Below are 18,299 nucleotides of genomic sequence, written 5' to 3' on the forward strand. Positions count from 1 at the left end.
ACGGAGTGCCAACCAATCGCAGGGCACACACACACTCATTCACTCACACACTCACACACTACGGACAATTTTCCAGAGATGCCAGTCAACCTACCATGCATGTCTTTGGACCGGGGGAGGAAACCGGAGTACCTGGAGGAAACCCCCGAGGCACGGGGAGAACATGCAAACTCCACACACACAAGGCGGAGGCGGGAATCGAACCCCCAACCCTGGAGGTGCGAGGCACCGTGCCCCCTAATTAATTAGATTTATTTTAATCAGTTTTGTAAATTCACATTCTATAAACCTTTCTATAAGTCCAGCTACACAGAAGTAGGACCTCTGGTATAATCTTTTATATTTGCAACACTTGTCTGTAAGTGCTTAGTGATTTTATAGCAGTTTATATTAAATAAGGTGAGATATGAGCATGAGGTTATGTGTTGAAATATGAAATAAGCCATAATAATAAATGAAGTACATTATGTGCTTTCACAAAGTATAAAATATATATTGCCAAATTTATTGAAGATATTCTATTGCCTGCTGCCCTCTAGTGAGTATCTAGATATACATATAAGGTATAAAATGTGATTGAGAAGGATATCTATATCATGTGAATTTCTAATATAGAATTAGTGAAATTATTTATGCCATGTTACTTGTCAATTACTCAATACTTAATTAATATATATAATGTGTGTGTGTGTGTGTGTGTGTGTGTGTGTGTGTGTGTGTGTGTGTGTATATATATATATATATATATATATATATATATATATATATATATATATATATATATATATATACAGATATATAGAAATAGATATAGACATATATACAAGGTACATGTCACATGCAATGTTAAATGTTTCACTGCTGCAGTTATCTGATTTTCACATTTCCTGTTTACCCTGTGAAAAAGCTGTTCAGTTGTGAGCCGTCATCTTCAGGATAGTTTATTCTACCTGTGCTGCATTAGTCTTACATTTTCAAAAGATGATTTTTGAATGTTTGTTGCTCTCATGTGTAATTGTACAGATTTCTTCGCTTGGGTTGATAGAGCAGCCTCCACTGCAGTGCTCTCAGGAAGTGAGAAGGCTTTTTAATTCATAATGTCTATGTTATAAAATCTGAATCTGACTTATCTAACTAACTGCACTCCTGTTTCTTTGTTAGGGCTTATCCTGTAGTGTCCAAGTAAGTAAGTATCACATTTCATTGTATGACATTTTTATTTATTGAAGCTTTTAGAACTGTGGGGATGGAAAGCTTTCATTTATTTGTGCAAATTTAACAGGGAAGACACAAATATACTGTATAGATAATGATACTGTAGACTTGGACAGTTTATAAGTATAAATTACCTGATAAATGTATGGTAGTTTTATATTATTGGATAAATGTTTAGATCTAACAAGTCTAATCTGGCTCATTTTAATTAGGCCCATATAGCACAGCGATGTATGGCCAGACAAGTGCCTTTAAAAAAGCACTCATTTATAATCCTGGCAGAATCTGATGTTTTTATTTATTTATTTATTTTAATATTTGAGGGTAAAAAAAGTTTCGTTTTCATAGCAGTTAAATAAAGGGAAAAAAGTAAACTGTAAATAAAAAACAAAACAAAAACAAAACTTTTTTCTGTAAGATGTGAAACATTGAAATTGAAGTCCTTCATCAGCTATGCAATGAAAGTGATTCTTTAAGAGGTGAAAGCATTGATTCAGTCAAAACATCCATCTAAACCATACTGCAATGTTTTACTACATGTGGAACAACTACAGTAAGTACACATCAGTTACTTGATATATCACCATTAATCTTTCTGTGCTGAACTCAGGCAGGTCAAACTGTTCAGTAAAAGACTGGGTGAAGCCGAGATCCGAGGCTCCAAATCCGCACCCTATTGTAGCCTTCCAGGTGAAATCCAAAGAAGATGAGAAGAATGAAACTGTCCCTGTGTTGTCTCTTACACTGACACAGTATTCTGATGGTAAGATAAAGAGGTTAAAACTAATAACCACATCAGGGACTTTATATGACATTCATATGACAAGCACTGAGTTCAGAGATAATTTTTCTTCTTTTCAAAATTCTTCCTGCAGCAAACATATACAGCCTTCAGGGGATGAAGGTGCAAGTGCATGAATTCACCACAAACAACAGTTTGTGTTTTTGTTATATCTTCAACTTCTCCAGGATCCAGCGGCCAGACTTTGAGGCAGTAAGATCATATCTGACGTGTAGTCGTGCTTGTTCAATATATGAATGAACTACATGCTTTGAGTAATGAGTTATAGAACTTGTTCTAAATGATTGTTGTATTACATTTGTAGTGGTCTTTTGCACTGGATCAAATTGTCGTTGATCCAGGAATGACATATCAGGTTACAGTGTCTAATTTACCAAAGCCAGATATCGGGGGACATGCAAAACTTCTCAATATAACAATTCCAGGTAAGTAACAGATTATCGTCACTAATTGCTTACACTTTATCTTTTATTTGGATATTTTATTATAGATCCAAATATTCAATAATCTTTTAAAATATATAATTTATACATTCATCATCCTTTATTAGGAACACATGTATTCCTGCATGCTTATGCAGTTATTCATGTTCTGAGATTTTCTCTTCACCACAGTTGTAAACAGTGGATATTTGAGTTGTTACTGACTTCTAGCTCAAATAGCTCGGTCTGATCATTCTCCATTTTCACCATTGTGTGTAAACTTTAGAGGTTGTTGTGTGTGAAAGTAACAGCAGATTCTTAAATATTCGAACCTCTAACATCCACTCCGTGGTCAAATTCATTGAGATCACATTTTTTTCCTCTTCAATTTCCTCATTCTGATGTTTGATTTGAACATTGACTAAAGCTCTTGACCTGTTTATATTGTGCTTTATTGTACTGTTGCTACTGTACATGATTGGATCTTAGTACAAAATTCATAAATGTCTAGGTTCCTAATAAAGTGGACAGTGAGTGTATGTCAGATAGTTAACAGTATTTGTCTTCTGTAAAGGTTGTGAACGTCGTAAATACAGAAGCCTCCGTGTCTGCTTGGAGAACGGTGAGATGTGTTTATTCAGGGCTTTAGAAACTGCCCAATTTTTATGGTTATATTAGGTGTTTATGTGCAAATGTGAAATGTGGTGTAACATTGAACAGGAAGCCACTGGGATCCAAACATGACATGGTCAGTGAGAGATGACGGAGGAAACAGGGTCACGATTGATCTCATATTTAACACAGCAGAGTTCTCAGACATGTACAAAGTATACATTTTTTCAGCTGATTTCCACAACGAGCTGTCACATACAGTCTCAAAGGTACTGTGCGTTTACTGCCTGCTTTTGTAGCATTTATTATTCTTCATTTAACATAACATTTTTATACCCTTTTATACTGAAATGATTCAAAACATTTTGATTTCCAAGGACAATCGTACTTCAATCAGCGTCAATTTCTCTCTGAACCCTTGGCAGATAAAACGCTGTGAGATCTTCTTTGGGGTGAGTTCTAAAATAATTCCAACAGACAAATTTAGAGTTAGACATAAATGCAGTGCTAATAACACAAATTATTTTTATTTTTTTTTAACAGATTAAACCCTTCTTTATACGATGCATGCAAAAGTGTTCACATCACCAACAAAAGGTTAATATTTGCTCCTGTAAGTATTTCAATACACTGTTTCATAGTTTCCTATTCATGTGGCTACAAGACTATGACTTTTTCAGTAATCAGCAATGTTCTTGTTCATTTCAGATTATTCCATTCCTTCCACCAAGAGACAGCACATGGTTTGGGCACTTTTAGCCCAAGCAGCACTGATATTCTGTGCTTTTATAGCTGTTTTGCTGCACAAGAGAATTCGTGCCATTCACACAGGTATAAATTAAATAAGAAAAAAAAAACAGTTTATGGTTGTGTTTTTTCTGATATAAAAAGTCAAATCAACAAAGCTATTGATTATTTTTCAATAACAGCATGTCCTGAAGAGTTTTTATTGCACTTACACCACCACAATTTGCCAACGTTTACATTTCTTAAAATTGACATATAATAAAAGTATCAATTTAGTTACGTTCAAAAGACAGTAAAATAGTAAAAATAAATAAATAAATAAATAAAAATAAACGAAGATTGTGGTGGAAAACTCACTAAAATTTAGAAAGCACAGACACCAAAGACTCATTACATAAATGTTATATAAACATCTCCTTATAGAAAGTTCACTATATCAAATATTCCTTTTTAAATAACATGTTTTTAATCAATTTCATATTAGCCATCTCTTATTAGATGTGGAGCATCTGCTATATCATTTAGATGGTACTATAAAAACAATAACTTATTAGAATGAGTACAATAATGTAACCCTCTTGTTTGCAGTTGGATGACATTTTGGGGAAAATTATCAACTTCCAATTAGTTTGAGAATTCAACATTGCTGAGATATATGTGTACATATATGTGTTAAACGTTTTTTTCCCCCACTAATGTCTTTTAGTTGATGGTTAATTGTTCAAATAAATTTTTAGGATGATTGACTATTTCAGAGGCATTTATTTAATTTTTAAATGTAAATGAAATTATATTTACTTAATTTCTCTCTGATCTTCCATCTATGACAGATCCAAATTCTTCCTCTCATAACACCACGGACAAGAGCAACCCGGAAGTTGTTTCAGTGCACGAGCGCAGTAAAGTCCTGATCATCTACTCTCAGGACCATCCTATGTACACAGACATCGTCCTAAAGCTGTGTGCTTTCCTTAGGTCCAAATGTGGAACTGAAGTCACACTTGACCTGCTGGACTCTACATGCCTGGGCAGTATAGGTAGCATCCAGTGGCTGGACATGCAGAATAAGAGCCTTACCAAGTCTACTGATAAAATACTCATCCTGTGTTCTCCGGGAGTGTGTGCCAAATGGAATGCCATGTGCAGAGGGCGCAGGGTGATGACCCGGGAGGATGCCCGCTCACCCATGGGGGATATGCTGACCCCTGCTCTCAGCCTGATCGTACCAGAATTTGTGTGCGCTCCATCATTTGGGAAGTATGCTGTAGCATATTTCAATGACGTGTGCAGTGAGAAGGATGTGCCTGCTCTGTTTCATGTGGCTGTAAAATACCAGCTGATGAAGCAATTTGAAGAGCTTTTCTTCAGACTCCTGAACAAGGAGAAGTACGAACCTGGAAGAATTAAACACGTTGATGGACTTGGAATCGACGACTACCACATCTGTCCATCTGGCAGAGCCTTAAGAGATGCCATTAGGGCATTTCAGGCATACCATCTATCAAACCCAAACTGGTTTGAATTGGAGCTTTTAGATGTACATGAAGAAGTTGAATAGAATGACAGCTGAAATCTAATCTAATGTTCTAATTCCAGAGGCAAATTGAGTAGTCAGATCTACAAAATAAAACAAAGAGAAAAGAAAAACAGATTGTTTTGTTGTATCAGCTTTTTCTGTATTAACAGGATATGAATCACTGAAGGTTATAAAAGATAGCTGGCTAGATGTACTTTATTGATTCCTACAGGAATTTTTGGGGAAATTACACAAATAGTGGTTTATAATCAGTGATAGAACAAATAATCAGTTTCATATTCATATTCTACATATTCCAAATGTACAAAATGATCTTACTTTAACTTACATTAATATGCATTTAATTTGCATAGCAATGCAAATGATTAATATTAATATTGTGAATATTTTTTTTTTCATTAAGAGTTGCTGATTTTGTGGCTAATAATAATGACCCTGGGATAAAACATCATATTAGTGTCATAAAAATATACACCCCCCAAAAAATATGTTAATGTATTTACTCCTATAAATTATAAATTGGAACGGTTTTCAGCACTAAGTAATCATGCTGAAAGAAATATATTAAAGTCTATTAAATTAAAAATATAAATGTACATATTGGAATATTTAGGCACATAATATTCTGCAAGCATGCTATAAATAAATAAATAAATATTAGAGGTGAAGGCAGTGCTCAGGAACCATTTTGGGTAACATTTTTATTGTTGTTGTTGTTGTTGTTGTTATTATTATTATTATTATTATTATTATACAAATATATACATTTTTACTAATAAAGAGACTTTCTTGTATTTTTTTGTTAAGATAAGGTATGTTTATATTTTAGTATATTTTTAGATTTGCATTGTAACTGATTGTATTGTATAATGTATAAAGGTCATTTTATAAGTGTTTCAGTTTAATCTTTAATAAAGTTCGAACAAGCAACCAAACAAATGATTGATTACTGATTCATGTATTCAAAACTTTAGGCATCAATCAAACGACAAATACATTTTATGATTCGTTTCAGTGAATCACTTGATTCTATCCAGTACCATCGTTTTAGTTAAAGTCATTGTTTTGTGCTATTTAGTTAACTAAAATGGACCCAGTTAAACTGCTTATGGCCTTTGGTCAAAAACAAACAGACCGCAGCTCTGGTCAAAGTTCACTTACTCCTCTTTAGCATGTTTGCTAATCTATATGTTAAAACAGTGCTAGATGTGTATTTGTGGTGTTTTTAGCACCCAAGACTTTGACAGCCCTGCTGTAACAGGAGCCTTAAGACTCGAGCCTACTATTTGCAAGTAAGTGATCTGACTGAGAGTTTGAGCCAAAGTACACGAGCTCCTTTAAATCTAGGCCTATGCTGCAGTTTTACTATAATACTTAATTGACTTCTTCACTTTTAATGCTTTTTACACCTGTAACTTATTGCTATATTATCTTAATTATAATGACTGCTGTATGAGTGGTGGCTGATTGCTTTTGCATTATTTTTCCATCACTAAGATTCCTTTGGTATAAAAATGCTTGGGAAACTGTCATCCACCCTGCAGCGCTACATATCAGCAACTTCATACAGATCTGGTAAAGCTTTTACTACATATTTTAGTAACCTACTGTATATGCCAGATGTTCCAAACACATAGAGAGGTGACAAATTAAAGGAAACTATGGCTCTGAGGTGCTGTGAGAAACAGGTTTGCCTTCATTTGTCACCTTTCAGAGAGAAGTGTCATTGCAAATCATTCCTATGTTCTTGATCTTGAAGACAGATCACATTTATCCTTATTCTACAAATCACCTTCAACATTTCTACCTGATGGGAGATGCCTGTTCTGGGATGGCTATGATCTTGTCCACATGACATGAGGTGTCATTTAATAGTTTGAGGAGGATGAAATGTAATGTAAATGCAACTCATGTGAATCATGTGAATCATGTGAAAGATTTAGGAACAACATATTAGATAAAGCTCATCATCACCATGGTTAAAACATACAGCTGAGGAAATGTATGTTATAAACAGCAGTGGTCATTGCTCCATTACAGATCTAAAGACTTGTAGCTTTTATGGCAACTTCCAGTGTTTATTTGTTTTTTCCCTTACTGAGATACTTTATGTAGTTTTTACTTTTAATTTGTCACTCATCTGTATGTCCAAATACATATAACTATAATAGTTCCTATTACTTACCAATGTGTCATTGTAACAAAAGCAGCCTGACACGGTGATGTGTAATTGTGAATTTTCCCCAGATGCGCTGTTTAAAATTCACCCCACTGTGGTTGAGGCTCTGTCTGATCACCGGCCTGTTGTGGCTTTGGAGAGCACCATCATCACACATGGAATGCCATACCCTCAAAACCTGAGGTAGATAATGTCCATTTGATCATTGAGGAAGCCAACAGCCTGTTGTGTTTCTATTTCCATTTTCTGACAGATATAGAAAGCAAGAGTCCATGTACGCATAACCATCTTGAGTGCAAATATCATTTGTGTTACAATCGAATGAACACTTAATTTCTAGCACAGCCAAAGAGGTGGAGGACATTGTGAGAGCTGAGGGTGTGACTCCTGCCACGGTGGCTATTCTGGATGGAAAGGTGCATGTGGGCTTGTCTTCAGATGAGCTGGACTCCCTTGCCCGAAGTAAAACGACCCTCAAGGTGTCCAGGAGAGACTTGCCTTATGTTATCAGCAAGGTAGAAACATTCATAGTGCTTCTTTAATGATCATAAAAAAGACCTTTATTAGGAATATGAATGAGATGTGAGTGATTGAATCAGTAGGGTTTGTCTGGAGGAACTACTGTCTCGGGTACGATGATCGCAGCTCAAAAGGCGGGAATTCCTGTTTTTGTGACTGGAGGTGTTGGCGGCGTACACAGAGATGGAGAAAATAGTAAGTCACAATGAGCATTACTAAACTATAATAGACAATAGAATTATTTTATTGCCTGTCCAGTTACCCACCAGTTGGCTCTTGTCTATTATACGACAGCTACCAAACCAGGAAGGTTTCAGGCACAACACATGTGAGACGCATGAAGCCAGTTATCAACCTGCTTCTTATGGCGCATCAAATGACAGCATGAAACATTCTGAGAAAAGCAATATCTGTCCATTTCAGTATACATGAGCATAGAGATACCTGGCTTGAGTCACTGTAATTGACAGGTGAGAGACTGTATAGAGAACATGGCTGCTTTTGGTCCTTTGGCATCCAGTCACACCTGCTATCTTTCTAAAGTGTTGCATGTTGTGTACTTCTTAACTTAAATGGCTCATATTTTATGATGCATGAACAATTACACTGTTGGTGGATTCCATGTGGAAATATCTAGTGGCTTTTCACTGGACTGCTGCTTGGCGATTTGCGTACATGTGCATTTATTTGTTTGGAGTGCTTACCTCCTGTGAAGGGAAATTGTACATCAATGTTACAGCATCCAAAGACGTAATAGACAATCACGTGCCACCACAAGTCTGGGCAAGATTCACATATGGGGTATTTTTCAATTATCTAAATACTTTTTGGCATATAGTCTACCTTTCAAATGTCAGATTCAGTTTGATTATTGTCAAATTTTTGACATTTTACACAAACTCAAATATTTAATGAGAAACAATATATATTGTGAACATTTAGAATTTTAGATTTAAACTGTGTAAATGATTAGAATGATAGAATTGAATCATTTTGCTGTATGAGATTATGGATAGCAGTAGTGGTCTTTATTTTTATAAATAAAGAGCAATAAGTGAATATTCCTCACAGCCCTGGATATCAGCGCAGATCTGACTGAACTGGGCCGCACTCCAATTGCTGTTGTGTCTGCTGGAGTGAAGTCCATCCTGGACATTGGCCGAACCCTGGAGTTCCTGGTCAGTAATCAAGGAGCGCAACGAAGGAAGTAGTTTATTAATCAGTTATTAAATCAGCAGCAAGTTCTGATACATACTGTATAGTGCATACATACAGTGAGATAAGAATTCACATCTTTTCATTTATTCCACATTTTGTTTTGTTGGAGCCTTATGCTAAAATGCAGAGTTCCTTTTCACATGTCAGTCTACCCTCCATACACCATAATGATGTAGCAAAAACCCTATTTGTGATAAACTGGACTTCAATCAAAGATGATCCAAAAAATTTTAATGGACCTGAGCTAAATTTCAAGTGTTAAAGCAAAGCATCTGAAGTCAATTTGATATTCCAGTTATTTTCCTTTTTAATAAATTTACAAGGTTATCAAAATCTTGTTTATGATTTGTCATTATGGGTTACGGAGAGTTTAAAAATCAAAGGGTTTTAACAAAACATGGAAAAAATCCAATACAATAACAAAATGTGGAAAAAAATACCCACCCTTAGCTCTGCACTCTGAATACTTTCTGAATGCACTGTATACTTTATTTATTATGTTATAATCCTAGGAGACTCAAGGGGTCTGTGTAGCCACTTATGGAGAGTCAAAGAGTTTTCCAGCTTTCTTTTCTCATAAAAGTGGATACACATCTCCTTACAATGTCCACAACGCTGAAGAAGCAGCTGAGCTTATTGGTAAGTTTAAAATAATTATCATGTGGCATATTTGTTGTAGAGAATAAATTAAGTCAAGAGCTTTTTTAATCATCTGCTAAATCAGTTACAATTATCTGAGGAACACAAGTTGTATTTATGGTAGCAGATTGTTTATCCTAAGTGGATGTGATACTGTTTCTCTTGCACAGCGAGTACACTGTTTCTGGGCCTTCAGAGTGGACTCCTGATTGCTGTTCCTCTTCCAGATGAACATGCTGCTGCTGGACAGCAGATAGAAGATGCCATACAAGCTGCTGTGACTGAAGCCAGGTAACGCAGACAGCAGGACTTGCTGTAGCCAACATTCTGAAATCCGTTGTAAGCTTATTATTATTATTATTATTATTATTATTATTATTATTATTATTATTATTATATTTTTCATATATTTTTTCTTTCTTAGTTCCTAATCCAAGGCTGTCTGTAATAAGGATAAATTGCATTATGCCGAATCCTGTTTATTTTGGTGACTGTTTTCCTATAAACCTTAACATAAAATGGCCATGGTTAAATATCTATAAACTATATGTTTTATATAAATATATTCAGGGAAAAGGGGGGCACGGTGGCTTAGTGGTTAGCACGTTCGCCTCACACCTCCAGGGTTGGGGGTTCGATTCCCGCCTCCACCTTGTGTGTGTGGAGTTTGCATGTTCTCCCCGTGCCTCGGGGGTTTCCTCCGGGTACTCCGGTTTCCTCCCCCGGTCCAAAGGCATGCATGGTAGGTTGATTGGCATCTCTGGAAAATTGTCCGTAGTGTGTGATTGTGTGAGTGAATGAGAGTGTGTGTGTGCCCTGCGATGGGTTGGCACTCCGTACAGGGTGTATCCTGCCTTGATGCCCGATGACGCCTGAGATAGGCACAGGCTCCCCGTGACCCGAGGTAGTTCGGATAAGCGGTAGAAGATGAATGAATGAATGAATGAATCTTCAGGGAAAATTCATTCAAGTGCCCAAGCTGGTTAAAGTTTTAAAAATGTTATCACTGCTGTTTTGTTATACTATTTTATGTAGTAATGGGGAATTAAAAATTGAACTGAAATATTTGAGTTGAAATTCTGACAGGAATCATGTTAATAAATTAAAAGAAATGGAGACCGAAGGGATGCGGGTAGCATGTGTAGTTTAGGAGATTATGGTTTGATTATGGAGACATTATGGTTGAAGTAAACCTAAAGCATTTTTTCATATGATTATCAGGTGATTTTAATCCACACATCCTATAGAGTATTTAAGTTTTTTGTTTTTGTTTTTTTTTCCCAAAAATAACTTTTAAAGTTGTTATTATGGCTAATCATAACTGGTTCATAACAGGACATTGTTATTACACAAAGCAATATTCTTCCCATTTTCAACAGCAAGTTCTGAATATCCACAGGCTAAAAGGAATCAGAGGAAGAGATGTGACCCCCTTCATCCTACACAGAGTCAATGAGCTCACTGAGGGACAATCTCTCCGAGCCAGTATCCATCAGTCTTGATCTCTCACAGAGAATAATCATTCTTATTTACCTCACTTATTTACTTTTGCTTGTATTGCAGTTTTCATTTCATTCCTTATCACATCTTTCTCCTAGACATAGATCTAATTCATAATAATGCCAGGGTCGGCAGTCAGATAGCACGTGCCCTTGCTGAGCGCACACATCGTTCCCGAGGAGGCTGTAGGAGGCAGAAGGATGAGAAACAGGCATCAAAACCTAAAACTGTATGTAATATTTAAAGTACCATCTTACACACGTACATAGACACTCATGCCATTCTTGTTGGTCTGAATGAATTTAATCTGATCACAGATTCCAAAAATATTGTTTATATTTATCCTGAACATTTTACAGAGATTGTGAATAAAATATACATACACACCATTGCACTAGGTATTTTTTAATCTGGCTATTTTTTCCAGTTTACTGCATTATTTCATCAATCAAAATGAAATTTGAGTCAAGCTCAGTCGGCTTGATTGAAGTGTTTATATGAAAGCTTTTCAATATGATTGGGATCATTAGATTTGGATCCAAATTTGGGTTATTTGGCTGTATGAAAACATACCAAGTGTTGGTTTCTTAGATGCTTAGATGTTACAGTACGCTTGTTTAAGCATGTGAAGAAAAGTGTTTACAGTTTTTAGTCAGCCTCAGCTAACATTTCTAATCTTCTGCAGATAGTTGTTGGAGGTGTAAATGTTGATTTCATTGCTAAAGGAGCAAGCAAGACGTTATTGGTAAGGGTAACCACATTTTTAAGCTTTTTAAATGAATTCACTAAACTTTTGTTCAACAAACTGTTTCATGTCACATTCAAGTTTGGACAGACAAACCCAGGAAGTGTCTGCCAGTCCTTTGGTGGAGTGGGAAGGAATATTGCAGGTAAAACACCATGTTCTTTAGTCTGACTTCTCAGGAACAAATTAATTATATTTAAATGTATGAATTAGCTAGAGATCCAAAGTCCATAAATTGTTTTCTTTCTGTTTACACTTTTCCACAAAGACTGTTTGAGTAGACTGGGTCAAAAAGTTCTGTTTATCTCAGCTGTTGGAGCAGATTCTCATAGTGATGCTGTGCTCAACTACTGTAAACATATGGTAAGTACTGAATAACACTGATAAATTCAGCAAGGATGAGTTTTCTTTAGCTTCTGATTCATAAGATCAGCCACCACACTGTTATACATTTACATTTAATAAAACTGTAATACCGCATCACCCTTTTTAACACTTGGATATATCCTTTACATACATAAACATTGCTTTCATACAGCCATCTTTCATCTTCATGCTTCATACATATGTACAGCATGTGGAGCTATCTGCTGTGAGTTTGAGGGCTTTTACTGAGAGTACACTTAATGGCCAAATGGTCATTTAATGGTTTGTTAAGACCTGACCATCTGACCCATATGTGTTTTAACTCAAACTGTTGGCACATTTGGAACCTCACAATTGTATAGGATGTCTTTGTGTACTTTAACAATTTTACCATTTCCCTTTACTGGAACTAGGAGGCTCAAACCTGTTCCAGTATGACAATTCCCCTGTGCATAGAGCAAGCTTCATGAAACCTTGGGTTACCAAAGTGGTAGTGGAAGAGTTGGAGTAGAGGAAAAGCCCTGCCAAAAAAAAGCTGCCCTCCATAATAATCAGCAGCAAAAAATGTCTGTAGCACCTTGTACAGATGAAAGGTCATTTTAAAGAAAAGAGGAAGTAATATACACATATCATTCACATATACATTACAGCACAGTGAAATTCTTTATTTGCATATCCCGACTTTGGCGGTTGGGGTCAGAGCTCAAGGTCAGCCATGATACTGTGCCATTGTAGCAGAGAGGGTTAAGGGCCTTGGTCAAGGGCTCAACAATGGTAGCTTGAACCCTGATCCTCTGATTACCAACTCAGAGCTTTAACCACTTGAGCCAACACTACCCCATTTTACAAATAATAGATTTTAGATTACACAGCATCTAGATACATTTCAGTGTTGTATATACTACAGCTGTCGAGGTTCTGTATAGATCATGGTCACTCATGGTTCATAAAGGCAGTTTAGTTTCTGTGCTTTACACAGGTGGCTTATTCAGATTTGTATGTAGACTTTCCACATCACCTCCTTCCAATGTAGTCCTGCCTAAATGAAACCAGCTTGTGAATAATGGCAGAAAAAAATCAGCAACTAAAAACCCAACACTTCCACACACTTTAATGGCTACTGTGTGTAACATAAAATACAAACTCCAACTACTCCAAGTAGTTTTGTGTGTAAATTGTGAACACCGATGATTCTATGCATAGAATGTGATTTATCAAGTTACTCTTGTGCATGAGGATATGCATGAATGTACATACATTTAGAACTGTTTCTTGTGTATGCAGAAACCCCCGGGGAAAGAAAAGTGGCAGTAATTGCATCACTTGTGACTTGTTAACATGTCAGAATAACTGAAAGAGTAATTGCTGACTGTGCTGCTCTCAACAGATGACATTGATTTAATATAAAGTCATATATTGCATTTTAAAATAAATGCTTGATAGTCAGGTCTGTCCCAGACATCTCTACCAGCAAAGCACTTTAGTTAAAATAATGCAGTAATATTGTAGCTAGCATGGGGTCTTAGGTCACAGGTGCATTTCACCAAGAAACTGGAGACAGGTCTGGCATTTCCCAACTAGCCATGACCCAGATAATGACACATGTCTTACATGTATTCATAGCACTCCTGTAGCACTACATTACATTTTTCAAATACAGCAGAGTAAAAAAACAATAATGATACCCTTGGACATTTTCTAAATGGTGTAGGCAATAAAGACAGTACACACAGGTTTAAAAAGAAGTTATTTACCATATATGGTGATGTCTTTGTGTAAATGTGTGTGGCCATGCACAAGCAAAGCAATTTAGAATATCTAGGCTTTATCAGGGTCCTGTTGTGTACGCTCAGTTCCATATGAACTTGAGTGTACGCTCAGAATTAGACCTTAACAAACGAGACCCCGGATCTTTGCTGTATGTTCAACAGGACACTCATGCAGTTGCGAGATTGCAGGGTCAGCGAACGGCCACCTACTGCGCTGTTATAACAGAGAGTGGAGAGCTGAGTCTAGGACTTGGGGACATGGATATCCACCAGGAAATCAAAGAGCAGTATGTGAGTGCCACTGAGTATGTTGACTGAGTGTGTAATATGAGCTTTCTTTGAATGACTGACACCAGAATTAGTCTAATTAGCTACAATTAAGGGCTAATTGTAAGTTAAGTGGATATATAGCATAACCTAGAATCATGGAAAATGATGGCTGATTTGTGAACGCTGAACAGGTTTCACAGTACGAGGACCAGCTCTCCTCTGCATCTCTTGTGGTTCTTGATGGCAACATTCCAGTTTCTACTATCAACTACTTATGCAGCCTTGCTAAGAAACATTCAGTTCCAGGTATATCAAGAGCTCTAAAAACAGCTTTGGCTTAATCGAGATACTTCAAGACACAACTTTAAGGTGTGTGTGTGTGTGTGTGTGTGTGTGTGTGTGTGTGTGTGTGTGTGTGTGTGTGTGTGTGTGTTTCAGTTTGGTATGAGCCCACGGATGCTGAGAAGGCCTGTAAGCCATTTGTTTCTGAAAGCTGGAAGGCACTCTCTTACACCTCTCCCAACCTGGCAGAGCTGTGCACCATGAACCGGACTCTTCTTCTACCTACTCCACAGGGTACATCCTGCTATCAACCACAAATGATCACTGATAACTGATGAAGTGTTTGCTGCTTGTACCTCATCAAACTGCTCTTGACTCACACTCAGGATCACAGATAAGGAAAAAAGCACAAAAAAGCAAGTGATGACTCATTTCCTGTAGAGATGGAGAGTTAATCAAACACATTCTGTGAGTTCTGATTATTTCTGAATCCTGTGCAGTATCAGTATCAGTTGAGTGAGGTATGATAACGGGAAACGCTCGTATTATCCACAAAAGGACAAAAAAATTTTTAACAAGAACAATGGTAGCAAGAACCACAATGTTCAATCAAATTCACTTAGCCAAGTTGAAGTTCTCAAATTTGATTGGTCAGAAGAGGTTTTTTCTCTATATCAGCACATCTCAGACAGTAATGCTGGCTGAATTTCAAACTATAAATGAGCTGATACTTTCTCATTTCTTCTCATACAACTCATTCACAGGGACTTATACGATGGACACTTCACATAATCTTTAAAACATTATAAATACAAGATATTTTTGAAAAGGGAAAAATGTACCATTATTAATATAGCAACATTTCTGTATAGCAACGTTTAAGGAAGATATTTGAAATGTTTGAAGGTTTGAAATGCTCATTTCTGGTGTCTTGGTAAGACGATAAGCTTGGAATACTTGTTAAAAAACTATGGCTTGCATATGTTTGATGACATTAATTTATATTATACATTAGATATAATATATAACATAACATATATAAATATACATTTTACGACATGCCATTCAATATTGGATGTACAGCACAGTTTCTATGCCAGATGCAGTTCCTGACGCAGCCTTCCTTCTAGTGGTACCTGCCACTGGACCCCCAGGAGGCTTTAGGAAATACTGTTATTTTAGGAATATAATTCACTTTTTATATATATATATATATATATATATATATATATATATATATATATATATATATATATATATATTATTAGTTATAACTGCATTACATCGCTTAGTATTTCGCTATAACAGCATAAGTGTTTTATTCATTTTTTAAATCAGGATGCCCATGTGCCATGTTAAAACAGAGTATGGTGTTTTCAGTGTTGCCAAGCTCTCTGGAGGACGTGTTGGGGTGTGCAGCAGCTCTTTCTCGCCCCCTGCTGGAGCACCTGCAGTGCGTGGTAGTGACACTGGGAGCACTGGGAGTGTTGGTCTGTGGAGAGCATGAGGCTGGAACAGTCAGTCTACGACCCCGAAAGCACAAACTGGTACGATGGAGTGCTTTTAGAACTTAACATCACTTTAGAGTGATTTGTCTTAATAACACATTATGATGTATTCTTAGTTTGATCGATCGGTTGAATATTTATTACCACTGTGTCGTAACACATGCTTTGGCTACTTTATCAGGTAACTACCATACAGATGTGCATGTGGGTGCATCCTGGTGTGTGACACTTGAAGGACAGTACACCACTCAAGTCCTAGCCACCCTCTTTATTTTATATATAGCTATTATTATTAAGTCATTATTAAGTTAGTAAAACTAGATTTCCAAAAATGACTTAAGAAAACTCATATTGTTGCAGAAAAATGTTTGAAAGTCTGAAAAGAAACAAACATGTTATATAATAGACCACTTTTCTGACAAAAAAACTATAACGAAAGCTGTCAGGATTTACCTGCAGAAACAGAAGCGAGTGTGACAACCGGAGTCTCCAGAGGAACTGTGACAGATTCTCCAAGATGCTCAGTAAAACCTGGCATCCAATTTCCGTACAAAAATCTACAAAATGTTCCTCAGACTACTGATTCAGTTACAAAAGTCATGGGTTGTCACAGCAAATGTTGTCCTGGATAAGCTTATTACTGTTTACTGTATAGTATAGTAGTTTTTTTTTTTTTGCATGTGGTAAACATTTATTTTCATTACTTTTTATTTTAACACAAGTTAAAATTAATCTATGATCTGTCCACCTCTAACTCCAGATATATGGGAGGTTTAAATGATAAAATGACTGTTAACATTTATATTTACAGCATTTAGCAGACACCCTTATCCAGAGCGACTTACATCTCATTTTATACAACTAAGCAATTGAGGGTTAAGGGCCTTGCTCAGGGGCCCAGCAGTGGCAGCTTGGTGGACCTGAGATTTAAATTCTTAACCTTCCGATTGCAGACCAACACCTTAACCACTAGGGTACCACATCCCCCCATGTTAAGTGTTATGTTCCTAATACACTCTACTGAGTAAGCACTGCCTAGTAAAGAAACTGTACTATGTAGCAGTATCTAATTTAGTTTCTTCCAGCCACAATAACACACACACACACACACACACACACAAACACTCATACTGTTACTGGTCATTATATGTTTGCTGTGAGCTATAGCACTGAAAAGAATGTTCTTGTGCAGAAAGGAAGACTGTGTGCTGTGTACTACCCTGCACTTTCAGTACATTCTGACGAAACAGTCAACGTCTCTGGAGCAGGAGACAGGTACACAACAATAAAACGACCACTTTTTAGAACATAGGTCAACGTTTTGTACTTTTTTTGACCTTTATGGTCTCTCTGCATCCCCTCTCTCTATCGCTCTGCAACCCCCCCTTCTGTACATTTCTCTGTTACTCTCTGTCTCCTAACCTCTCTCTCTCTCTCTCTCTCTCTCTCTCTCTGTCTGTCTGTCTGTCTGTCTGTCTCACTCTTTCAGTCTTGCAGGTGCAATAATGGCAGGGATCCTACAGGGAAAAGACACAGACACCTGTATACGAATGGGTCTCCTTGCTGCACGTCTATCTTTATTCTCTCCTCACCCCATCGCTCCATCTCTGACTGCAGATGCCATTCTCCCAGACAGGGTGCACTCACAGCCCTGGTCCAAGCCAACCTGCATGTGGATGGAGTCATAATAAACAGGATATACCAGAAATATAACAGGATATAAAATAAAAAGACGTTTGACTATACAAATACCTGCATATGACGTGATAATACAAAAATATTACAGTATAAGAAACAAACAAACGGATATAACCATGTGATTTGAATTACTTATATACGTAAATCTTGTAAAAAAAAATTGGTCTAATAATCCAACAGTTCTGCTGTATTTTTTTTTTATAATAATAATAAGAACTACTTAATGTATGTTTTAGGGGCACGGTGGCTTAGTGGTTAGCACGTTCGCCTC

General features: G+C 36.7%; 2 protein-coding genes across 7 annotated transcripts; both read left to right on the top strand.

Annotated features, from left to right (window-relative positions):
- The first annotated feature begins 924 nt into the window (after window positions 1-924).
- LOC132855909 (interleukin-17 receptor A) lies at window positions 925-6,021 on the top strand. Of its 2 annotated transcripts, none has more exons than XM_060885194.1 (11): window positions 925-1,074; window positions 1,162-1,186; window positions 1,826-1,978; window positions 2,091-2,209; window positions 2,322-2,442; window positions 3,014-3,061; window positions 3,160-3,320; window positions 3,429-3,503; window positions 3,595-3,664; window positions 3,760-3,882; window positions 4,629-6,021. In XM_060885194.1, the coding sequence occupies exons 1-11, from the start codon at window positions 982-984 to the stop codon at window positions 5,354-5,356; spliced, it is 1,716 nt and encodes a 571-aa protein (XP_060741177.1). In that variant the 5' UTR covers window positions 925-981; the 3' UTR covers window positions 5,357-6,021. The 2 variants fall into 2 exon arrangements, with proteins under 2 accessions (XP_060741177.1, XP_060741178.1); XM_060885195.1 differs by having other exon boundaries at window positions 966-1,074; window positions 1,162-1,182.
- Window positions 6,022-6,484: 463 nt separating this feature from the next.
- Window positions 6,485-18,266, top strand: zgc:136858 (uncharacterized protein LOC678543 homolog). 5 transcript variants are annotated; one of them, XM_060884640.1, is made up of 19 exons: window positions 6,485-6,627; window positions 6,833-6,910; window positions 7,583-7,697; window positions 7,855-8,029; window positions 8,117-8,228; window positions 9,105-9,211; window positions 9,764-9,890; window positions 10,061-10,181; window positions 11,290-11,375; window positions 11,489-11,619; window positions 12,076-12,135; window positions 12,217-12,280; window positions 12,404-12,498; window positions 14,433-14,561; window positions 14,732-14,846; window positions 14,979-15,116; window positions 16,203-16,369; window positions 17,523-17,605; window positions 17,820-18,262. In XM_060884640.1, exons 2-19 carry the CDS (start codon window positions 6,850-6,852, stop codon window positions 18,016-18,018), a joined length of 2,085 nt encoding a protein of 694 aa, XP_060740623.1. In that variant the 5' UTR covers window positions 6,485-6,627; window positions 6,833-6,849; the 3' UTR covers window positions 18,019-18,262. The 5 variants fall into 5 exon arrangements, with proteins under 5 accessions (XP_060740623.1, XP_060740625.1, XP_060740624.1 ...); XM_060884642.1 differs by lacking the exon at window positions 17,820-18,262 and having other exon boundaries at window positions 17,498-17,605; XM_060884641.1 differs by lacking the exon at window positions 6,833-6,910 and having other exon boundaries at window positions 6,501-6,627; window positions 17,820-18,263.
- The last annotated feature ends 33 nt before the right edge of the window (window positions 18,267-18,299 follow it).

Source organism: Tachysurus vachellii, chromosome 13 (assembly GCF_030014155.1).
Source record: "Tachysurus vachellii isolate PV-2020 chromosome 13, HZAU_Pvac_v1, whole genome shotgun sequence".
NCBI lineage: Eukaryota > Metazoa > Chordata > Actinopteri > Siluriformes > Bagridae > Tachysurus > Tachysurus vachellii.

Bases quoted from the DNA above. Each gene is read 5' to 3' on its own strand.
- LOC132855909 (XM_060885194.1), top strand. From the start codon at position 982: ATGATTTTTGAATGTTTGTTGCTCTCATGTGTAATTGTACAGATTTCT. The intron at 1,979-2,090 runs GTAAGATAAAGA...TTCTTCCTGCAG, and splicing joins ACTGACACAGTATTCTGATG to CAAACATATACAGCCTTCAG. The intron at 3,883-4,628 runs GTATAAATTAAA...CATCTATGACAG, and splicing joins AATTCGTGCCATTCACACAG to ATCCAAATTCTTCCTCTCAT.
- zgc:136858 (XM_060884640.1), top strand. From the start codon at position 6,850: ATGCTTGGGAAACTGTCATCCACCCTGCAGCGCTACATATCAGCAACT. The intron at 16,370-17,522 runs GTACGATGGAGT...GTTCTTGTGCAG, and splicing joins GACCCCGAAAGCACAAACTG to AAAGGAAGACTGTGTGCTGT. The intron at 17,606-17,819 runs GTACACAACAAT...TCACTCTTTCAG, and splicing joins GTCTCTGGAGCAGGAGACAG to TCTTGCAGGTGCAATAATGG.